The sequence below is a fragment of the Trachinotus anak genome, unplaced genomic scaffold, assembly GCF_046630095.1.
Source record: "Trachinotus anak isolate AG129_WGS33_773 ecotype Australia unplaced genomic scaffold, CSIRO_AGI_Tana_v1 ptg000028l, whole genome shotgun sequence".
Lineage (NCBI taxonomy): Eukaryota > Metazoa > Chordata > Actinopteri > Carangiformes > Carangidae > Trachinotus > Trachinotus anak.
In genome coordinates this window covers 14,015,519-14,040,555 of record NW_027273879.1, presented here as the reverse complement: position 1 = coordinate 14,040,555, position 25,037 = coordinate 14,015,519, and the positions used below count along the sequence as shown (strand labels likewise).

Here is a 25,037-nt window from a genome sequence, read left to right as displayed (position 1 = left end):
AATTTTCAGTGTACTCCAAATGCAGGTAATAATGAAAACAGGCAGGTATGCAGCCTGAATCTGAAAATTAAATTGCACTTAAAAGTTTGTAAATTTGAATGATGCTTTTAGCACATTTCCAAAGCAAAATGTCATACTCAACCAGTGTTCAAGGAATTTCTTAATTTTGGCCATAATTATGCATTTTCAAACATGAATATTAAAATAGCATTTTTTGTAATTGCATGTCATCGCACACTGTGTTTACACAAATTTCCACTTGATAATTTGGATTATTTTGTAATATTGGCTTCCACAGTAATATTACCAAAATATTATGATTATCTGATTTTGTTTATTGTTGAGAAAGTGACAGCATCCTACTTTGCACTTTATGTTTTGATAACCTGTCAAGCTTTCCTCACACATTGTTCTTCAACCACAGCTAGAATTATTGCTTTCAGGGTAAAATTAACTGGCCCCTCTGGCAGAACAATTGGCTCCAGGCTGACCCCTCTGGCTTCAATGTGCCTGAAATGGTGATGTTAAATGGATTACAAAAAAAAAGTTAGATTAGCTCTCTTTATCTGTGGTGGCACTGATGATCTTGATTTGCCATCCGGATGAGTGTTTCAGTTGATGGATTGCAGTGTGTTTCGGTTCTAAAAACTGGATCAAGTACCAAATGATTTCTCCCTCATGGTCATTTTTCTCTACGCACAAACAGGAAATCAACTGACCGCTACAGGAAACGAAGCGTATTGGAGTTTTAAGACAGTTAACTGCCTCCCTCATCTCAGACAAGAAAATAAATGTCCCTCGTTTATTTCATGTTGAGATGAAACCAGTGGGTCTGCCAGACCGCAGGGATTTCAGTCAACACTAAAACCTGGAGTTGATTAAATTGTTGATGAAGTTGTTCAGTCTTAAAGTACAATAATTAAAACTGCCTGTAGTTTGGCAGGTAAACAGTGGAGTGGGAGATCTGAAGACAAGCCAAAATTATGCACACTATAAACGCTCCCCTCATGAAGGTTTGTAGCGTTCGGTTTTTTGAAACTGTTTTTGAGAGCTGTCGATTCACCTTTACGATCATTCTGGAGGCCGTTGTGTGTGGTGCATTTGTATTGCGTTAAACTGGCAGCCTACAAATACACATTCCTAGGCTTTGCGTAAGAATAGCTATTTAAGCTGGAAACTGATTTGTGGATTGACAGAATTGACTTGCCTGCCTCAGTGGAAGTAAATTAACAAAGAGTAATGCACACAGAGGCAACATTAATTAACAGTTACATCCTGTTTAATAACCACATGGCGCCAATAGCCTCAACTAACACGTTCAGCGAAAGAACAACAAAAAGAAGCTTTGTTAAGTTCTTTTATTAAGGATTTTCTTCTGTACAAGAGTGAGGAGTTTCTCTGTTCCACGTTAGCTGGTCAGCAGCTCTGTACAACCGTCTGTACAACAGGAGGACAAACATAACTGATGAGAAAACGTGTTAATGAAACTTGTGGCTTTTGGTAAAAGGCAGGTCACAAGGTTGAGACATGGACTGACTGAACACACACCTGCGCACACGCACGCACGCGCACACACACACAAACACACACACACACACACACACACACACAAACACACACACACACACTCCGATCTATTTACAAAAACATGGCCGACTGGCTCTTGATACAAATAAGTAGAGAGAGGCCAGCTAAAACACAATTCAAATAGTTATCACATAAAAAAGTCTTTGAAAAATTCTTTCAAAGGGGGAAAAAAAAACCATGAAAAATAAAATCAAAATCATCCATAAAAGACCCATTAAAAGGCCCATCTGGAGTCGGTTTATTTACAGTCTGGTTTAAAACAAAGCCCACGGCTCTCCGCTGTGAAATCATACACTGTTGTTGACCTTATTGATGTCAACAACATAAATCCCACCTGCTCTGTCAGTGCTGATAGTGATGCTGCCGCTTCATCTGAAAGCTCTGTTCTACTGCAGAGACTGATCAGAGAAGACGCACAAGATGTTCAAACAGGAACATGTTAAATCCCAGCTGGTCTCTGAAAAACTGACCGTGAATGACAAAGCTGTTGTTAAAAGTTGTAAAACTCTAATCTGAGCTTTCTAAATTGAAATCTGGGCATTTTGTGAAATGCCAGGAAAAAAAAAAAAAAAAAAAAACCTACTTCACATAGGGTCGTATATACTGTGTTGTGTCCCAGTGTAGCATCTCTTTAATTTTCAGTTTGAAAACTTGTTGGCATTACAATATAATTTCAAGCTGATTAGTTCTTCTCAATTCTGCTTTAATCATCAGTTGTTATTCTGTCTACTTAATTATTTCATTTTTCAGTTTCAATTAATTTTCTTTTCATTTCTCAGACAATGAAGCACTGCAATTTGTTGAAATGTGAAGCTGCACAAATAATTTATGTTATCATTCATTGCTATTGGGATGAAATATTGCTATTGGGTGTGGGCTGCAACACTGAAAATGCTGATATGAAAACGTCGCAGCGTGAAAATAGTCTGACTAAAAGGTTTAGTTTGTTAGTTTGAGGGGCAGCCAATGACAGCCAGTCTGCCAACACTCTAACAAGGATTTACTGTGTTTGGACCTGGCTCAGACCAACGTCATCTTCACCTTCCTTGAAAGTGCGAATCAGCTGAAATATGAGTTTGAGTGGCAGACACTGTCAAAAAAAAAAAAAAAAATCCACTGTCACAGCAGCCTTATCAGTCTACAGTCATTTTGTGTTCAAATTTAAACAGATCTTCCCTTGCTGATGTCTAAAAATCTTTTGACACATAAACCAGCTCTCTCTCTCTCTTATTTGATACTGCGTGATTTGGGTAAACTCCCATCATGAGTTTCCAAATGGTTTCAAGGCAATGTGATTATTTTCAAAAAACTTTTAAGGCCATTTTCCCCACCCATTCCACGTAGCTTCAAGGAAATTTCCAAGACCCTCAGCACTCGATTGACTTGATTTGACATGATCAACATGAAAGAAACTAAACTCATGCATGGGCCCGTGTAGTGTACAGTGTCATTAATTAAAAATCATAAATAATAAACTATCAACAGAAAAACATGGTCAGTGTAGTTAAAAAAAAAAAAAAAAAAAAAACAGTTCAAGCTTACAGTACGTAGTGTGAGGAGTTTGCTAATCTTGCTGTTGTCTGTGGTACATGGTTGCGTCACGATAAATGTTTATTCAAACAGATATGTGATACCTCATCTTTATATACTACATCCTCAACTTCAGTCAACCTGCAGATTTCTGGTTATGTAAATATGTCTTGTAACCAGACCTCTGATCGGCTCGCTAAGATACAGTGACAAGGCTCGCTTCACATTTTCTTAATGTCTGAGGAGTGTAAACTCAAGGAGAATAAAGAAAAGTCCAAAAAAGGTGGAAATACAAAGAAAAAGAAAATGGAATGTGTCTCAGAAAAATACAAATAAATAGTGATGTGTAGAAATGAACCCCTACATAAATGCCTTCCTGGTGTACACCACATGTACGCTTCAACTCGATACTACAAGCCAGCAATTCCTCTTTTTGCACCACTAGGGGGCATCAGGAGTTACAGGTAGAGAGGAAAGGGGGCAGAAGCAGGAGGCAGCAGGTTCATGTAAACAACACAGGGAAAATGTGGGTCCTTCTGAGAGACATTAAAACACAAGATGAAAAGATGCTTCAGGTGTAAGTGTACATGAGGGACACAAAGATGCAGCAGCAGAGAGGTGTGAATGCCAAGCTGCACTAGACATGACCGAGTGGAGCGTCACTTTTTTCATCAAAAACCTTTGGCCCTGAAATGATATCTTAAAATAAGTGTAACCAAGCACTCCACCCTGAGAAGGCTGGAGTCAGTGCTGTTTCTTGCTTTCTGGGTCCTTTTGATATAAGAGATCTGGGTTGATAAACATAAGCTTGCTGTGTGCACCACCCATCAACATTTCTCTGCACTGAAGCTCAAAGTGTTGCCAAGTGCAGCTTTGAGTGACTAATGAAGAGGAGATGTGTGAGTTAGGTGTATACACTAATTTGCATTCAGTGTGTGTATGTTTATGCACGTAACATATGACAGTGTCACATTCTGGTCCCTTGTGCTCCATCCTCTTGGTTCTGGTAACTGAGCTGGGCTGAAACAAGCAGCAACCACCGTGTCAGTATTAACCCCGATCTGGAAAACCTCCAAATTCCCAGTAGCAATACCACGTTTTACTTCTTGTGTACTGGTAGCAAATTAAAAAGTCTGTTTCATTAAGAAGAAATTAAGGCTCAGAGAATGGTGTGTTTAGGCTTGATTGACAGATGTCTCAGCCAATCACACTCAGCTATTGTGGTTGCTGCTTGCTTGTCCCAACTCAGTTCCACCAAAATTTGGATTTTGAGGCCAAGTCAACCCAAAAGCCTCTAAAACTATATAAGTAATGTACACATTTCTCTTCACTGTATAGGTATGAACTGGGTCGGCTCTGGTATGAATTATGGTGGAATGTGTGCAGCCAGCACTGGTAGCAGCAGTGGATTGTGGTCTCCTGTTTGTTTTCAGCTTATTGACTTCTGGGTATTTGTCCACAGTTAATCTCTTTTACTTCTCCGTGCTCACGCACATTTCATCGTTTCGTCTTTGTTTACAGCAGGAAGGATGTGAGCCAACACGGAGAACTGTGTCCCCATTGGTGAAAATGTGACAAGCTGTAATGTAAAATGTGCTGCAATTTCTGTTCTCTCAGCATGACAATTGCTGTTTCTGGAAGTGGCCTCAGGGTGTTGTTTTGTTGCTGTGGATAATGCACAAAGCCAAAAGAGGACACGATATTAAAACAACACATTAAAACTCGGGGTGGAATACATGAGTGGTGCAAAGGTGCAAAATCAATGGTGTTTGTTTTGCTTTTGACTGTGTCCTGTTCTAATTGCTCTCTTAATTGTTTTTAGGATCAAGCCACAGGCCTGTATATTTAAAAATGGGCTTAGTGGTATACTTCCAGATGCATTGATCAAACCATTTGCATTTTCTCCCTGCGAAATTAGATCCAATTAATTATCGAGCCTGATGGATTTTCGCTGTCTGCTGCTTTGGACTGTGCATGTATCACACCCCGAAACTCAAAGACACTGCCTCCTCATCCTCTTCTTCTTTTTCTTCTCTTTAGACATGTCCATGTCTGTTCCCGAGGATCGTCTGCCTCTTGCCTTGTCGACACTCCAACTCTCCCGCTTCAAGTTCAGTTTGGGAGACTTTAATTTTGTGTCTGAGGTTTGAAACGCCTCCTAGTTCATTTCTGGTCCTCTTAAGAGTGTGGGTCTAGTCCACTGCAGTCTGGCCTTCTCTGGATCCAGCTGTGATTGTATTTTAGGACTTCTGCTCAGCTGTGGCAGCAGGCGTGGCCAGACTCTCTGGCTTCACGATCTGGTAGGTGATTAAGTACTCTGGGTAAGCCTGGGAAACAAAGAGAAGAGTTATTCTCTTGTTGAATCCACAGGTTGATTAATAGAACAACAGAACATGAACAATATTGATGACTGTTTAATGGTTTAAGCCCACTTATTTTGAAGACTGTTGGTCAAGATTAATCGGTTGTAACTCCACTTATTTCATACAACAGTGAAACAGACATGAACTGACAATTTCTAGTCTTGAAAAATTATGTGTGTGTGTATATGTGTGTGTATACTGACCTGTTCCCCTCTGTAAATCACGTACTCTGCGTACGCCAGTCCGTTGACACTGGGTCGACCTATAACAGAGTGGTGTCCAGGGGGGGCGTGGGCCATTTTCATCGCACTGAACTGAAGAAATGACTTACCCAGCGTCACTCTGCAGAACAGCATCTGCCTGTAAACACGAGGACACACACACAGATCGATACTGTCAATAGTAAGGCCACATAAATGGATGATATCAGATATCACACACATAAATGTATTTGTTTTGTTACCTCTGCCAAGGAGGTTATGTTTTCACCTGTGTCTGTTGGTTTCTTTGTTTGCCAGCAGGATTATGAAAAAAGTACCGATTTTGCACCTAGCTGAGTGGAGGGACGGGGGCCAGGCTGGGGAGGAACACATTCAATTTTGGTGCCGATCTGGTCGAAGGGGTGGATCCAGGATTTTTTATGACCTTTTTTTGGACATTTAGGTCAATTTCTCAGGAAATGATATATGGATCTTATTGTTAAAAAAATTCAGATTAATTGGTGCAGATCCAGGTTATCTAGATCTGACAGACTATGTAGGATTGTTTGACCATAGTGGAAGAATGCGCTCTACTTAGTGCCATTCTACTTCATATACCAGTATATTCATATTTTTTACTAACCAAAAAACTAGTGACTAGTAATATGTCATATTTTTATATAATTATCCACTCTGTTGCTAACTGATTCCAAATGATAATTATCAAATTCCTGTTCTCTCCACTTGTTCTTCAATTCCATACATAAGACATAATAATAGTATATTATTATTTTCATAATAAACTGCTTGTGCAGTTGTTATATAAGAAATCTATTTGCTTTACTGATTTGTACTAACAGGAGGAAGATGCAAGCGCAGGCGGATGCCAATGAAACAGCGACTTTGAAAAACCACCGCCACGTAAATAAAGGAAACTACGGTTTTTTTATCTCCTAAAATTTAACACTCACTACACTGTCATTCACAATATGTTTTATTTTTTTGCAGCTGTGAGTAGCTACAAATTCTCTTTTATGCAGTGCATTGGTGGACAATAGAGTCCATTATGAGCACATTTAAAAATCAATGTTGTCACTTTGGGAGTGTGATGGAATTACTGACTCAAAACTTGATTACAACTGACCATTTTGTTATTGATAACAATAAAAAAAAGACTGCATTCCATTTAAGAGAGCTGGTTCCATGGTCCTGGTGTTGCATGCTGGATCATTGTCATGGCTTATGATGGAGCTGAGCCATTGTAAACACAATTTGCTTCGCCTGTGCTTTTCCTGCTATGATAGGTCAAAATGTCTGCTGTGGAAAAGGTGTGTTAGACTTAGCATTGAACCGGGATGCAGGTACTGACTAGTAGTTCCTCCCCTCTGCAATAACATGAATAACTCGTCTCACCTGTGGCACACGTAGCAGGAGCGGTCTTTGTGTGTGGGACATCCCGTGCCTCCACCAATCCCATACACGTACTGATTGCTTTTGGAGGAGTTCTCAGCAAAATAGATGCCGGCGCCAAACATGCCACCAATGTAGGCATGACGCTCGTCAAAGCCCTTATGGATGATGGCGTTGATGAAGGGAGAGCCTGACAGGGGGAATTTAAAAAAACACATCCATTTTACATTTCACTCCAAAAACATGCAGAAGAGTCTGCCTGCAGAGCTCTGCTGTCTATATGGGAACCTGGAAAACCTTTCATCACATCTGTTTTTGTTCTGGCTTCTAAACAAAATTCCCTTTCTGTCTGTCCTGTTGAGAAAATTAGCATAAAAGCATAGTGTCTCTGATGTGATGTCTGCATTCACCAGCTCAATTCTCCAGACTGTAAAGCAGAAATGAAACCCAAGAATAAAGAGTGCAAATTAGGCAGAGAGATCCAGATACAGTTCGACTGCGTGTTATCCTGGCAGACCGATGATCTAAGAGACTTAGTATACAGAGTACGATCATTGGTGCCAGATGCACAGTATGAGGCATCACGGAAACCAGACAACTTCCTGAGATTTTCTAATCTACACTGTTGAAAGTAAAGAAACAGAACTCGGCTGCAGTCCTGAGGGTTTTGTCCTGAATGAGCCTTGTGGTTGAAAGGGGACATGGAAGATTAATGCGATTCGTTCAGGCTTACGGTCAGGCTGCAAGAAGGAAAACATTGCATTACAAAGCAGAGTTCATCTCAGAGCATACGAGCGGTTGAATCTGCGTTTTACTTGTGTCAACTAAGAGGAAGTGACTGAAGCTGCAGGGGAGATGTGATCAAAACTTAACGAAGAGGAAAGCTGTCACTAGGTGAGACAGACTCTAGTTAGTCTTGTGACATGCATCTGCAACTTGGATTTTGCTGTATTTTTATGGGTCAGAGAGCCAAAACAAAGAGTCACATATGACTCTGCAAAGACTGGCAAGCTGAACTCTTCTGATTTGTACACAGCTGTCATACTTGCTACAGTGACTACACTGTCCTTTGTCTCACCATATTACCACAGCAGTTCAGCTTTTGCATACACACAGATGTGGAAGCTCAAAAAACCCCCCCATAAAAAACTTAATATAACCTAATAGCATTAAAAGCAAAGTGTATATGATGAGAAACCCGCCATGCTGCCCTTTGTTTCATTACATGTGTTTATTTACCATGAAAGAGCATGCGCTCGTTGTGGTGGTTGTGATTCTCGTCTGCAATTTCCTTTTGTCTGTGTGCGTATCTCTCCCGGAGCTTCTTATTCACCACCTTCTGAATCTGCAGTAATTAGGCGGAATGAAGAGAGAAAAGTATGTCACCTTTGCTTCGGATTAAAATGAAATTACTCACATAAGACACCATATTTAAAACCCAAAGGTAATTAAGATCCAAGTCTTTATTTGTGGTCGTAAAGAGGGAAAACTGGTCTCTTTGCCTGTGTTTTGAGTCTTTACCTTAATGATGTTGTACCGGCTGAAGACTCCGCCTGCGTTGCCTCCATCGCGGTGTTCTCTGATAGTGCTCTGTAGCTGAGGAGGAAATTAACAGCGGGGAGACAATCAAAATTACCCACACACACACACATAAAAAGTTTTAAAAAGTTAAAGCGCGTGGGATAAAAAATTCTAATGCGTGTGTGTTGATCATGAGGTGTGATTCACACAGCTCTCTGGACAGCATTAGCAGAGTTAATGATGAGTCATTTTTGTTGCAACTGCAACCTCAAACTAGTTTTGAAATTTCTTTTCTGAAATATGTTAAGATTAATTATCTGGGGTTTCAGCTATTACTGACTTGTGCACATATATAGGGATCACAGGAGCCATTTCGTCAGTGATTAAGTGAAGCAGCATCTCATTCAATCAGAGAAGATACCTCGGCGATGCCTGTGGGAAATTTAGAACAATGCAGCTGCAAAAGTGCAGCATCAGCAGTGATAAAGACAGAACTGCTGCATCTGGATTTACAACATGATGGAGCCATTTGAACAAATTTTGCTGTGATGTGGATGCAGCGATAACCATCTTTCACAAAATTACTTACTTATTTTCCTAATGTCTATAACCTAAAGATCTGGTGTGCATATACATAAGCAGTTCATCAACATTTCTGGTATTATTAGCACAGTCTAGAGAGACCACATGTCAATCACTTTTCAAGAGCTCAAGTAAAAATTACAGTTTAAATTACCTGTAAAATTTCTGTTAACATCTGACGATTATCATTAATTTAAACTCATTTGCACTGTCTCCTTGAGTTAATGCTTTCATTTACAAGAGCAATACAGTCAGGAGAGCAGTTACACTAATATGGAGCTGCTTGTACTGTTGTTGCTGTGCTGTAGAAACACTGTGGTACGTCCTTAGCCAGACGGCTGAAATTACTAATGATGGACATGCACAAATTTACTTATCTTTTTAAATTATATCACCCAAATGTATTAGTACTTATGCACATCTGTTATTTTGTGTAAATGAAGTTGCATGTGTGTGTAAAAGTGTTTGCATACTTCCTCCTCCACAGACTGGAATTCCTTGTCGTCCGGTGCCAGGTCGATCAGCACGGTGCCCTGGCTGCTGCAGTGGAACGTCAGGTATGGGTTTGCACCTACAACCAAGAATCAAACAGGTCATGTACTCCAATTCAAAATCATAATAAAGCAGGATGGATTTATTAAATAATCCTGTTATCACTTTATGTTTATTAATCAGCTATTTTGTCATAAATTACAGGTATATTCACACATATAACCAAATAGTTGGACGTATATATGCAGAATAACATTTAGGGTGTTAAACTGTTACAAAGCAGATTTACTGTATATCACATAAATTAAACACATTAAATATTTATTTCATTACAAAGCAATTAAACTGAATATAAGGTCTCACTTTACTTCCAGTTCTCAGCTTGTAAAAGCCAATTAAAGCTCAAAAGGTAAATCTAAACACTAATGTGCCGACGTTCTGTTAGCTAGTTGCAGTAGTCTTTCATCGTGTGCTGATTATGTGCGAGTGTGTGCGCGTCCTGACCTTGCTGGCCTCCCAGCAGCCTCTCGATGCCCTTGATGAGTTTGTGTCTGTGACCGTAAGCGTTGATGCCGATCTCTTTCAGCTCCTCGTGACCCATGTCTGCCAGCACATCCAGCGAAATCTGCACAAAAACAACAAGAAAAAGTCATGTCAATCTTGCTTATGTTTCCATCTGCTGCCTAAAGAATGTAAATCGGTAAGAACATAACACATCATAATAACATTGTGCCACAACAGCTCCTTTTACACAGTTTTTTTTCTTGGATTGTCCACATTATTCTACATTTAATTCATTTCACACCTCTTAAGCTATGGTTCTAATTTAATCATCATCTTGTCTTTTATGATTTCCATGTCACTCTCTCTTTTATTCCTCCAATATGAAGTGTTTTGAGCTACACTTCTTTAATGTGATATGCTCTACAAATAAATGTATTATTAATCTTTATTATTGTTATTATTGATATCATCTTCTCAGTGGCATACTTTGAATACACACTCATCTTTGAATGGCACACAAAAGCGTAGTGTGTAGCGCCTTTCTAAGTAATTAACAGTGACACTTTACTGTAGGATGACAAAGTGATTGAATTTTTATATAATATCAATATTGCAATACTAACAATAGTAAATAATGACGATCATAAGAATTGCATAATGATTTGCAGCCTGCCTTGCTGCTGTAATGACCTGTTGCTAACTTGACATTTCTACATGTTATTGAAAGTGAGGTAGACTAGAATACGTCTCCGGTTCAGCTGCGGGGATGCTTCATACAGGTGCTTCAGGGGAAATGAATTATGGCTTGAGGACTTTTCAGTTTGAGTCTACACAGGCAAAGTGAGGTCATAACACTGTCTGTCTACGCTCAGCCCATGTTAGTGCACACTAGCTAGACCAGCGGTTCTGCACCGTCACACAGCTGTGATAACATGTAATGGTGCTCCCTAGCTAACTAAAGTGTCGTCCTCTTCACCAACCTGAGCCTGTAGGTGAGTCAGTGTCACTCTGACGTCCTGACTCACCTGCTGCTACAGCAACAGGTGACTCTTCCTCCACCTCCTCTAGCCTCGCTTGCCTCTTCCATCCTTTTAGTTTTAGAAAAACCTTCTTATATCCACAGTCTTAGCTTAGCTTTTTTTGTAATTAATTCATTAATCAATTAGTTAGTAAGTAAGTAAGTAAGCAAGAGATCTGGGCCTCTTCATAAAACATCCGGGGCTCACTCAGGCCTAGTGACGCTCATGATTTAAGCTATACTGCAGAGGCAACGGAGTCTGACAAATATGCATGAGAAAAAGAGCAGCAAGCTGAAGAAAAGGTCAATAAATAGATGACAATAATCAAGCTATTGATATGCAAATTTGTGATGGTGAGTTTGTTCAGGGAGAACAAAGATGAGATTCATGCTGGAGGCAGAGATTACTCCACTTTTCAAACGGTAACCTTTACCTGCTTCCCTCTGTGCTGCTGTGATTACTGTTACAGGTGTAAATCATCGCAGCCTAAACAACTGCTGGGAAACAACAACAACTGAAATTTCATCTGGCACCAAAAGTTCATACTAAAAAGCTGTGATTAAGTTTTCATCTCCAGTTGACAGTGAAAACTTCATCTTTTTATTTCTGCAGAAGCTTGTTTCGTCTCTCTTACAGTTTATGTCACACTGAATGTGACGCAGTCACCTCAAACACCTAATAAAAGTCACACGTCAGCCTGGGCTGACACTTCAAGCTGACACCTCACCGCACAAAGCAGCATCAGAGCAATCTGCCTCCCTAAATAGTGTTTGACTCGAACATCTGTCTACATAACTTCTACTAATTCCTCCAAGAGTTTAGTCTCATGACTGAGTAATAACAATATGCAATAATGTGCTAAATATATATAAATATATATTTTGCATTAACTGTTCAAACAAACTTGAAGTTGAAACTTTAAGTCAAACCCCTGCTCATCTTCCCCTACAACAACAAAGAAGTCACCAGAGAGGCTTTGTAGAGGGACCAGGGGGAGGATTCACACAGCAGGAAGTTGATAGAAATGATTAATTACTACAGCTAAAATAGATGAAGTGTTTCTTGTATTTAATTTTACAAAGTATTGTGATTTACATTCCAGTTTTTACTTTGGTTGTCGACAGATAATGAGTAAAAGTCAGGTTTTATAATTATCAAAGATATTAAATGGACTATGTAGTGATGTAACACCAGTGAAATTAATGTATGTTTGTTAAAACTCTGAGTGCACTTTTCTGTTAACACCCAGCTGACTCTCACCTCCATCTCACTCCTCATCTGAATATTAATGAAGGCTTGCTTCCCCGCAGGGAGACCAATAATATAGAATACATGCTCATGTGCGCGCACGCGCACGCGCACACACACACACACACACGCACTCAAAGTCTTCTATGCTTAGCCTTTTGCCAGCTGTCACCTTTCAGTTTCTATTTCTATTTCTGTCTCTCTGTCTGTCTGTTTTCTCTTCTGTCTGTCACCCCATCTGTCTCCATCATTCTCTGTCTTTCTTTTTTCTCAATCTTTCTCCTTAAGCCTCTCTCCTTCTTTATTTTTCCTCCTTGTTCTCTCTCTGACCTTTCTCTGTCTACAGTGCATCCCTATCTAGCTAATCCTGTATATCTCTCCTTTTTGTTCTGCCTTTCTAAAATTAATTTCTAAAGCAAAACTCACATGAGAATTGGGCTAAAACAAAGGGAGGAAAATTGATAAAAGAAACAAGTTTAAAACAAGGCTGTATTAAGATGTAACCCTGAAAGAACTACTCAAAAAATTATTAGTTGGATATTTTCATTTGAAAAAAAAAAAAAAAAATTGTATTTCATTTAGTTGCAATCTGAAGCTCTTCTCAAGAATCGTCTCTCTCTCTCTCTTCCTACCCCTTCATTTCTTCACACCAGTCCCAGACAAATAAAAAGAGTGTGTGTGTGTGTGTGTGTGTGTGTGTGTGTGTGTGTACCTGTTCCCGCTGGAAGATGTCTCGGAGGTGTTCGAGCCCCAGGCTCTTTAAGAACTGGTTGATAGTCATGTCGAGCAGACCTGCAGAGACACAGTCATGTCAGCAGCTGTTACACATGTTTACATTCACAACATCCGTGTCGACTGAGCAGGACTTTCCTCCTACATTTCAAAAGGACCAGCCCCTGATTTAGGACTCAATGTGTGTGTATTGTGTAAACGTACTTTCCCCTTCCTTTCTGTCTGACCCAGATGCTCCGTCTGCGGGTCCGGTGGCCCCACCCACTGTGATGTCACTGAGGGGTGTGGTCAGGTTGTCTATGCTGCTGGCTGCAGACAGGCAGGAGGGGGATGGAGAGGGCGAGATGACCACGCCCCCTGCCGCGCCTCCACTAACCACACTGGCGCTCACCTGAGAGTGGGAGAGACAAGATTTGCATTAAAAGGCCAGTTAGTCAAATTTTATTGTTAGCTTCTTTTTACTTAACTTTTTCACAGTGCGCACACCTCAACTATCGCAACCTCTTCGACTGAAATTTCAACTGCTTTCACTGCTTAAAAGTCAGCTGGAGTTTCAGCTGCTTTCAGTTCTGGAGCTTTAACCTCTCAACACTTCAACAACACTTCACTTGACAATTTCAGTGCTTCAGCTTCAACGACAATGTTGTCACACTAAATGCATTGTTTAATGTTTCTTCAAACAGCAAACGCAGAATATGGCCACCGCAGGACATGTTTCAGCTGAACGCTCCCTGTCTACATGTGTTAAAGAGTGTGGACGCTTACCACAGTGGCCTGTGGTTTTAAACAGCTTGGCAGGGCATCTGGTGGCATGGCGTCAATCAGCAATGCTCTGATATCATCAGCCTGCAACAGATAAAGAGACAGAAAGAAATAATGTAATTCCACCTAAACTACAAATTCGCTATTTGCTTGTATTTTTTCATAAAGTATTTTTGCACATATTAAGTTGAGGTCTGATATGACTTGTAGATTATGTTAGCAGATAGCTCTGAAAGTCACCTGCCATCTTTGCTAGAAACATATTTAGACAAGAGCAACCGAATGGGTTACAATAAAAACAAAGCATCTCATATTTGTTGCCATTTCTAAGTAATCAAACCAGGATGCACATATCAGAGGCTCAAAGTTCTGCTGAGCAGGCCAAGGCTGAGCAGGACGTTGCAAATAACGGCCAAGGTAAGGAACAAAAACCTGTCATAAAAAATTCGTTATTCTAGCAGCATTATTTCTGTTCCATTTAATCTGAAGCAGAACAGAGCGTTAATGTTAGAATTATGAGCTGCTCCTTCACCTCCTGTGCCCACCAGCCGTAGAGACGTGTTGTTTTCTGGGCAAGACTCTCAAAGTGTGGTAGCTCCGTTAAACAAGAAACCCAATTAGGAAGCTTTATCAGGGTGCAAGGAGTTAGGAAGCTACGTACATCACCATCTAGATTTCTAACCCTCACCCCTTCCTCAGGATGTGCAACTGTCTGAATAGTTAACCACAACCAACCAAACCATCGGTTGAAGCTAATGATATCCCATGTGAATGAGGCCAGTGTGAAGGATTTCTGAGAAAGCCTAGCATACCGTTGCCAAGTCCAGTGGCGTCTGTCCTTCCTGGTTCTTCATAGTGGGATCGGCTCCATGGGCCAATAGCAAGGCGCAGAGCTGAGTCCGTCCCTTCTGGGCCGCTTCGTGAAGGGGGGTAAACGCCCACTTGTCTGTGGCGTTGACGCATGTGTTGTACTTGATCAGCAAGGCGGCTATGTCGACGTGCTGGGCGGAGGAGAGAGTGTGGAGGTGGTGATGATCAACACAGAGAGGAGATGGGAAAGAAGAGCAGAAGGCAGATAAGAGTTGAAGAAAATGAGAGCAGAGAGGAGAGGAAGTAGTGAGAGGAGGGGAAAAAAGACAACAGTAATAAAAGCATTTAACAAGAACAAACGTGTGAAGTGTGGTGAATGAGTGCTGTAAAAATCGTGATCAGAAAAACTGTAATATGTTAAATTCTCTGCAACAGAAATTGTGTGAATTATTAACTCCATCATGATTCTTGTTTTCCCGCCGGTCCTTCCTTTCTTTTCTCTCCTCTTCTTTTCCCTCATTGTCTCCAGCTCCTGTCTTAGCATCAAACACAATGTAGCCAGTATCTGGGTGACAACATGTGTGTGTGAGTGTGTGTGTATATTTATGTGTGTCCCCAAAATACAGAGCTCATCAAGTTTTCATTCATACATGTGTTCGACTCTGTCAGTAGCAGAATGCTGTCTAGCTATAAGCAGTGTGACTCTGAGACAACAAAGGACTGCAGATGAAGGAAAAAAATCACATACATGCACTACTTCAGAGATGTGTAGTAGAACTGATAATAGTAATCATTTCACTGGGGAAGTAGAGTGGAAATAAGTAAGGTCCTTACAGTCCCATATCAGATATCTGTTGGCATTTACTGGGCTGTGAATAGCAGAAGAGCTGCACAGCGACGCACTTTTTCAAATCTAATCGTGAATATGTGGATGTAAGATACAAAATAATACTCTGTCACGTACGTACCACATGTGGTATGGACTTAAAGGATTTTGTAAAGGATCCCTTAATAGTTAACAAACTTCATGGTGTTCACTTAAGATGGATTAGACAGAATTAGCAGTGTTACCTGCAAAACAACTGAAAGGAAGTCAAACAGGCAGTTTTTTTTACCTTTTTTTTATTTCATCTATCAAATTCCAGACAAATTGTTTTGTCTATTGTATAGTCCAAAAGCCAAAGGTATTCACTCTACAATGATACAATTCAATGTATAACTCAGAGAAAAACATCTAATGCTCCTATTGAGCAGCTGATAAATGATTAATTGTGAATCAGACAAGTAATGGCTAATTATTTCAACACTACAGTAAGTTAAAGAGATACTGACTTTGTATTTTCATTTGATTATTGGATAGGAGTTGCATCTAGTTATCAAAAAGGAGAAATGAAATTAACTCAAGTTTGTACTGTGTGTGTGTGTGTGTGTGTGTGTGTCTTACCCCATATGAAGCAGCATTGTGTAAAGGTATAAGCCCTCCTTTGTCCTGTGCATTCACATCGGCTCCATGTTCCAACAGATACTCTGCTACCTCCAAATTGTTATAGCCAGCTGGAGAGACGTGTGGGGGTTGGGTTGTATGGAAAACACAGCAGGACAGAAAGAAAGACAATGGAAGAGAGAGAGAGGACGATACACAGAAGAAAACAGGAGAAACAGAAATGTAGTCCGGTAATGAGAGGAATGAAAGAGAAAGAAAGAGAGACATGTCAGCTGCATCGTGGCAGCATATTATCATCTTTTCCTTTTACAAGCGAGCACATCAAGGCAGAGGGTGTGTGGGTGTGTGTCTAAGTGGTCAGATCCACAAAAAAAAAAAAAAAAAAATCACATAGACCTTTAAAGTGTTTTTCAGTGATTTCTTAACTTTAAAAGTGCCAGTCTTGCTACAAAACACTTTCAAATTAAGATACACCGTACATTATCACTGTACAAAAGCCCAGTCTGGTCAAGAAATTCTCTATAAATACAGAGTCTGAAAATGTACATAATGAGTCAAAGGAAAATCAGTTTTCCCCACCAGAAAACGACGGAGAAGACGATGCAGGAAAACAGGTAAAAATTTACATATATGTCAGTGATTTTCTGAGAATCTTGACAGAAAATATAATAAAAGCACAAAGTTATAACATGTAAATATTGACCTTTCTTTCTATATGATTTGAAGATATAAATGATTTTATTATGTAAATGTGATAAAAGAATGTAACACGTGCAGATGTTGCCTCACTTTCTATTTCTATATTTGTTCCCTTTTGTGTTTCGTTTCGTTGCATTGCGTTTCACAGTCTGCGGGTTGTACAGAGAGCCAAGTTTTGGGTATTTTTATAGGAGATTGTATCAGCACAGTATTTGTGAATCTCAATATGGATTTGTGTGTGTTTGTGTGTGTTTGTGACCATGAGCTGTAGCTGCAGCTGTAGCAGAATGATGTTTCTCTTATTATCTCCAAGGCTGATGTTATCATGATTACAGATCCAGAATAAATACATAACCGGGTGTGCGTGTGTACCTTTGAGGACCTACATTATCTCTGCTATCAGGATTTAAAAACTGTATGAAGTTTGTGAGCGATCCAAGGTCAGTTTAGTGGTAATATATAGTATGATTATAATATAATAATGGCAACAAGATAGTCTTTTAATTTGGTAAATTAGGACATATCTATATATGATCAATTTCTCATCTAACTCTCAGCAAGGAGGCGGATACATGTATTTCCTAAAACGTTGACATTTTCATTTAAGACTCATTAAAAAAACAAAATTCATCTAAATGATTTGACCAAGCATCTTTCAGCATTACAGTCCAGTCACAACTGAGTCATCTATCATTCAAAATAAAGGTCAGTGCGCTCAGTGTGGGAGCGATGCACGACACTCGTCACCCTCGTCCTTGCTTTCCATCGCAGCCTTCCTGTGCTTTTAAGAATTGATTTTTAGATTGTGCTGATAACTTTTGAGGCACTGCAGCGTGACGCCCCAGTTGTATTTTAGACACATTGATCCCCTATGAGCCATAACAAACACTGAGATGCTCAGGTAGGAGTCTCCTGGCTGAGCCATAAATGCGCAATATTACCAAGAGCCTTTTCAATCTGGGCCCCTCAGCTGTGCAGCTCTACTATGTGTTTTTATTTTTTGTTCTAATTAAGTCCCTTTTTAACAACCTTTTTATTCTTCTGTTGCCTTGTTACCTCTTTATTTGAGCAAACCTTACGGTTTCTCTCATTCATTTTCTTGTTTTTACTGTAAAGCAAAAAGTACCACACTATGACAATGTCACTATGCCAACACTTAACCACACACTGGCCTAGGGATGACATCCTTTGGCAGGATTATGAAATATGGTGTCATCAAAAATGATTGATAAAGTGCTGTTGCCCCAACCTGCCCGTCTATGAACAGTGTTTTTGCCCTCAAGACTTACTAGCTGTCTGGTGTTAATTGCCTCGTTCTTGGCACTGCTCTAAGCTAAAATCCCAAGAGGTCGGCTTTTACTGAGGTACTGGAGTAGGAGTGATTGGCACCGGCAAATATACCACATCTAAAGTCACTTCAATCCTGCAAACTTCAGCCGCACAGTATATAAAACCTCTGGCTTTATACTTCATTTCTGTCTGCAAAGGGAGCTTTACATATTCTAGGAAGTGTGCATTTATCAGAATGAGCTGTGAATATGTGTCTGTGTGTGTGCAGCTTTGTGTGTTGTGTTTCTGCATGCATATTTACCTGCCAGGTGCAGTGGGGTGGAGTTGCGTCCCTGCGTATCCCGACAGTTGATGTTGTCGGGGCTGCATAATTTCTGCACCCTGGCCAGGCAGCCTTTCTTAGCGGCATCCAGCAGTGCAGCATCTCCTCTCAGCAGGTCCTGGATGTCGGTGTCCCCGTCCTTCACCAGGTCCAGAGGCGTGTTCCCATCTCGGTTCTTCTTGGTAGGGTCTGCTCCGTGCTGCAGAGAGGAGGCCAGATTGGAGAAAGTTGGTATAAAGGACGGACAGATGGGGAGAGAATCAAAAACAAGCAGATGTGCACACTAACGTCTAAGGTTAATCCATCTTACAGGTATGTTTTTTTTTTGTGAAATACCAAGCCAAAAGCCAAAGATTTAAGGACACTGACTGTCAGTGCAAAACATTAGCTATCATTAACTTAAATCTGAAAAACATCAGTCCTCAAAATCCCTCATCATTCCAGCCCCGGTGGGGGAGTTTCAAGTGACGAGTGAGAAGAGGATGAAGGTAATTCACCAGAGAGAAGAAGAGAGGGAGAGACGAAGGGAGGTAGAGAGGTGAGGACAGGACATTCAGTGAAGTAGAAAACACCACACACCCAGGAGACTGGAGAGGGGAGCAGACATTTTCATCGCTCAACTGTCTCCTAGGTTACAGTTTAACTTTCACTGTAAGTTTTGAAATCCGCTCATTAAAACTGGATGTTGCGGGACCACTCCTATGGGTATCCACTGCTGGCCTGGAAATGTCCGTTATACATCACTCACGGTTGTTTTTTTGAAACTACTGTGTTAGATTTTTGTGTCCTACTTCTATTATCCCCTTGCTGCTGTTGAAACCACATTCTCACGGTGATTTATTCACTATCCAGGAAAATTTGACTAGAGATAATTGGGGACATTTGCATATATTCAAATGTCAGTTTTGTTACTCCTTCATTGAACTCAGCCTATATTCAGTTCACAAAATATTTGTAGTAGTCAAAAAACATAAGAAGAATCAAAGAAAAATAAAAAGCTTCCCACAAAAACTCCAAACAGGAAGCTATCATCCCGCTTTACTGATAGTTGGTCTCCTGCAAGACGATGACACATCACTCCCAGACCTCAAGTCAAGATCATAAGTCATTATGAGTTCACACATTTCATGCCAAGTGCTAATAAGACAGATTCCTCTTTAATTGAGGAAAAGGTCATTATGTTCTCACACTTCTTCCTTAACAAAGACAATGCTAATATGCATTTTGTATTTCTCACTAGATCCTTATAGAATATCAGAGAACTGGGAGAAAATGCAGCAGTTTTATTCTGAGCACAAATCCAACACAAAAAAGGGACAGTAAGAATCTGATGACAAATAGAGAAGACAAAGGAAAACCTACTGCTGAACTCTGGAGTAGATTATTCAAAAAGAGGGAACAGTTGCGTCCCGAGGCCATGGTAGATTAACACCAAAGTGCAGGAACACTCTGTTACTTGTGTACTTATGTGTTAAAGGGGAAATGAAGGCGCTGCCATGTGCACGGAAGAATCTCAATCACAAGCTTAAAATCTATTATGAGAATTTTCAATCAGCCAGAGTGAAATAAAAAATGTCCACGCTGGACAATCAATCATCTGTCTGTGTCTCTAACCTCTGCCTCCAGACCTCTTACTGATCAGTGAGTGTGGCCTCAGGGAGCCACTGCATCTCTGAACTCCAGGACTGTTTTTGAGAGCACTGACTGTGAGATATCTGTAAACGAGGCCACACATGGCTCACACACTGACACTGAGGAATAATGTCTCCTCTGTTTGTTGCATATGGACGTGGTAAGGCCAATGCTAATGGTAAATGTCATTAACAGTCCTTCCATAGAAAACAACACCACCTCTCACGCCTGTGTAAGGGGGATAAAAGCAATGCAGTCACTGAGGATGTACATTCACTTGTTATAAATTCCCTCTGTTCTGCTACCCTTATGTTGGATGAACACAGTAAAAGGTCTTAACGACTACAGATGGGTGACAAATAAGGGGAGAGTCTTTGGATGATCCTTCCAAATGATATTCCTCTATTTTTTTTGACAGTGGTCCAAAATCTCCCAAAGGTGGTCAACTGGCTTGAAACACGATGATTACAAAGACTGTAGCATATGATTCCCAAGATATCCACGGTCATCAAACCATTCAGTGATCCCAGTATTCAGGTGTCGGCTTCATTTGTAACCCACATCCACTGCCAAAAGAACTGTCAATAGTCTGAACAACTGTTGATATGTGGCACTCACCCCCTCTGGTCACAGACTCTCTTCCCTCGACTTTGAATCAATATCAGTTTGCCTATGGGGAGGTCAGGTCCATGGATGGCAGCATTTCACCTGCCTTTCACACATACTATGTAATAGAGTGTTAAATAATAGATTTTACTTCATATTCTTGGCAAGACAGTCTCCATAGTCTGGGCTTCACAGCACTAGTGTGTACATGGATTTTGGGCTTTTAAAAAGAGGCAGACCGCAGACAGACTGTCAGGCTTGGAAACCACTCCTACGACCTGTAACACCAGAGTACGACAGGGCTCAATTGTTTTTCAATTAACTAGTTATTTTGTCCAAAAAAATGTCATAAAATATTGAAAAAAAACTCTGTAACCAATTTCACTGAGCCAGAAATAACATTCTTTAATTGCTTATTTTGTCTGACCGACAGCCCAAAACCCCAAGATATTTCTCTTACAGCAAGGCAACAGAGAGAAGCAGGGAATTCTCACATTCGAGAGGCAGGATCCAGCAAAGGTTTGGCATTTTGTGCTTGATAAATGACTGGAACAATTAACTGTTATCAGAGCTGTCAGTTTATTCAGCACTAAATCACCGGTACTTCCAGCATTACAACATTATTTACAGCACTCTCTGCCTCTGGGAAATCACTCATGCCACACCAGCCAGCGCATGTTTGTTTGCCAGCTCTCTGCGGAGTGATACAGAACCCATTCAGACAGAGAAACAGCCTTTTCCCCAGAGCTGTCACCTTCCTCAACACTGCCCACCCCCCTGCTGCCCACTCTCTGTCATCCAAGCCACTCCACTGCACCATGCAACACATCCATGCACACCCACTGCATCACCACTGTTTACTTTGTTTTCACCAGCACTGCGCGATCATAGTCGGTCTGTAGGAGTCTGAACTGTTGCATTCAGTGATGTTTTTTTCACTACCTTACCAGTCTGACATTGTCGATCTCACAATAAGTTCTCCGGTTGCACCACCCCACTGCTGTTTGCTCTTTGTTTCAGTACTGTGTACTGAAAAATTTAACTGATGGCAGTTAAACTGGTGATGATCGCAGTAACCTTTACCTCTTTCCTCTTTACCTCTAGCCCTTACCTTTTTTTTTTTTGCAGTGATTTTATTTTCTCTTTTATTATATTTTCAGTTCATAATTATTTAAAGTAAATGTAGATGTAAATGTTAATATGTAGTTATCTTCATTTGTTTTGTTGTGTGTGTGTGTGTGTGTGTGTGTGTGTGTGTGTGTGTGTGTGTGTGTGTGTGCGCAGTGTTGAGCTAATATTAATTTATGCAGCCCCATATGGCAACAACACAGCAGTGATGTAACCTTGTCTGGAGGTGTTCATGATTGGAAAAACAAAAACACATTCAGCTGTGAAACTGCAACATTTCACAGGACTCATTTAGACTCAGAGAGATGTGACGAACAGGTATTACACAACAGATATTTTCAGCTTTGTAATCTGATTGGTCAGAGTTTATCCCGTCTGTGCTGAAAATTCGCAGGGAGCGTGGCAAGTCATACCTTGACTGAATACTCTCTTCTGATTGGCCAATGAAATCATTCTGATGTCTGTTGCTTCAGAGGAAAAGCCACTGTTTCACGTGTAATTATCTAACTCCAGTCCATACTGTGGATTTGTTCACACTCATTATTCACAGGACAAACAGAGCCAGATGTCGTTTATTGCATTAGTAGCAACAACACTGTGATAGCAGCTTTTGCATTAGAAGGCAGGACAGATTTCAGTTTCCCCGAGACTCCGTTGTGTCTTGTAAATACTGTCCTCTGAAACAGTGTGTAGATGAGGGACACATTAAAGCTGCACTAAGTGGTGAAATTTAAAAGTTTCTATCCAGTATACCAAGAAGTTGTGTAAAGTTGGCTGTAAACAGCTTGCTCATGTTTGCAAATGTATTGTATAAATTGTATTTGAACAGTTGATTCCCACTGAGATGCATGCTAAAACATAAATGCAATTAGGGCTGCAAGTTAAGATCATTCTCATTATAAGATAATCTTATTTTCTTGATAACTTAGTTATTCTATAAAATATCAGAAAAATACACAGAAAAATACTCAAAGTTACTCATTTTACTAGCAAGAGATTAAAACATACAAATATCTGGCATTTCTCGGGATAGTGATTCATTATGATTCAACAATTATCAAAATAATTTGTGATTAATTGACTCATTCATTATTATAACTGTCTCAGCTCTATATGTAATCATGATACTGAAAGTTAGATATTTTTAAGAAGGGACCCTGCAGGTCTAACCTTGAGCAGCAGTTTGCAGATCTCGTATTTGCCCTTAGCAGCAGCTTCATGGAGCGGCGTGAACTTCCACAAGTCGGCCACGTTGACCGAGGCCCCATGTCTGACCAGCAGCTCGGCCACCTCGTAGTGACCGTAGGAACAGGCGTTATGGAGGGGAACCAGGCCACTGCAAAGAGAAAAGAACAGCTACAGAGTTTGCTTTCAGAAATCAACAGTGATTACCTCTCATAACTTTTCTGTGGCTTTCTCAAACCACAATGGTTCAAAATCAGTCTGTACTTGTTTTTGTTGCCCCAATTTTAACCACAACTTCAAGTGTCGCACCCTTTGTCCTTGGCGTGCACGTCGGCCCCGTGGTGCAGGAGGTACTCCACCACCGACACTCTGTTGTAGCCAGCAGCAAAGTGAAGAGGAGTGGAGTGTCGTCCCTCCAGATCTCTGCAATTCACATTCTGAGCCGTACACAGTGACTGAAGACAGACAGAGAGAGAGAGAGAGAGAGAGAGAGAGAGAGAGAGAGAGAGAGAGAGAGAGAGAGAGAGAGAGAGAGAGAGAGAGAGAGAGAGAGAGAGAGAGAGAGAGAAATAAAAATCTGTTTTCAACTTGAACAGCTGATTGATCAAAGAGGCATGAAGAAATAAATGTATGCTCAGGCTATATTTTCATTTTTCTTTTATTCAGCTGCCAAAGTTTTGATTTAAAATGATGCAACACTATTTTCTTACTAAAGATGGACAATCAGTCATGATGAATAATCAAGATCTCAAACCTGGAAGAAGAAAACGGTGACTGGTAGATAAACAGTTTTTTCTCTGATAACTGGGGGAAAGTCTTTTGTGATTTACAAGTATGAACTGTGGACATTCATTGCTGTGGCTGATTTCATTCTGGTTTTTAGCCACATGAGCAGCCTGGCTCTGTGGCAAGACTCATGGCTCATCTGCCAGTCAGTCTGTCAGTTGGTCCAACACTTTGGGTCCAGATGGAAATATCTCAACATAATTTTCACTTTTTATTATCTCCGCAACTATTGGATGGGCTGACATGAAATTTGTTTCAGACATCATAACTATGGTGATTCTGTCTTTTATTTTATGCCATTATCAGGTCGACACCTTGGTTTATGATAAAATAATTCCTGTCAGCCTCAGCACACTGACGACTGATGATAAACATTACACCAGCTAAACAGATCAAATCAGCCATTAGGATTGCCATAGTGAGCGTGTTGACGTTAGCATTTAGCTTAAAGCCTTAAAAGAGCTGCTAGTGTGACTCTTAGTCTGTTTTAATCTGTTTGTATTGTTTTTTGTGTTGTGCCATTTCAAATGTGAACAACAGATAGTCAGAGCACAACTGTAAGGAACACAACCAGACGGTGGCCTGCAAGTGACAAAATGTAAAATGCTTTTTCATAAAGTGCTTGAGAATGAAGCTTCTTAGGCTTTGTAGCTTAAATGTGTTGTAGGATATATTACGGTCATTTTGTGGAGAAGTCTAATATGTTCTTTAAATCTGCTTTAGCTGATGCACACATTTGTTAACGTCATTAACAACATCAAACAAGACAAACAGCGCTTCAGAGACAGCGAGAGGGGGAAACGGAAACAGAGAGTCTGCCCACCCGTCATGATTGATGATAAAAAATGTGTCTGTGAAATGAAATATGTGAAAAAAAGGGTTTTAGGGAGGAACATCAACAACACTGAAGCTAATAACTGAAGCTGTAAAAAAAAAATGCACGTCTGCTCAACCGAGGCTGACACCTGCTTCCCCGCGATTCACAGAAAATAACAGCGCTACTTTTCTGTTTTTTAAGACCCAATTACACCTTAGTTCAGAAGTGCAAGGAAACAGAGAGGGAAATTCATTTTAAAGTTCCCTTATACCACTCGCCAGGATCCTATTGTGCTGGAAGTAAATGAAACATCCTCCTGGCAGACTGATTCATCAATCTAAAGTCATTATCTCTCACTTCAGATGATA

General features: G+C 40.4%; 1 protein-coding gene across 1 annotated transcript in view; it reads right to left on the bottom strand.

Annotated features, from left to right (window-relative positions):
• Positions 1-1,343: 1,343 nt before the first annotated feature.
• Positions 1,344-25,037, bottom strand: part of LOC139611272 (poly [ADP-ribose] polymerase tankyrase-1-like) — an 82,810-nt gene continuing 59,116 nt past the window's right edge. Inside the window, exons 15-29 of the mRNA XM_071465788.1 lie at positions 23,376-23,521; positions 23,052-23,217; positions 18,495-18,714; positions 16,205-16,314; positions 14,763-14,951; positions 13,954-14,034; positions 13,393-13,579; positions 13,169-13,248; positions 10,190-10,310; positions 9,667-9,764; positions 8,612-8,686; positions 8,330-8,435; positions 7,094-7,280; positions 5,684-5,840; positions 1,344-5,444 (exon numbers count right to left, since the gene is read on the bottom strand). Coding sequence (XP_071321889.1) covers positions 5,358-5,444; positions 5,684-5,840; positions 7,094-7,280; positions 8,330-8,435; positions 8,612-8,686; positions 9,667-9,764; positions 10,190-10,310; positions 13,169-13,248; positions 13,393-13,579; positions 13,954-14,034; positions 14,763-14,951; positions 16,205-16,314; positions 18,495-18,714; positions 23,052-23,217; positions 23,376-23,521 — 2,010 coding nt within the window. The 3' untranslated portion in view covers positions 1,344-5,357. The remainder of the gene's footprint in view (positions 5,445-5,683; positions 5,841-7,093; positions 7,281-8,329; positions 8,436-8,611; positions 8,687-9,666; positions 9,765-10,189; positions 10,311-13,168; positions 13,249-13,392; positions 13,580-13,953; positions 14,035-14,762; positions 14,952-16,204; positions 16,315-18,494; positions 18,715-23,051; positions 23,218-23,375; positions 23,522-25,037) is intronic.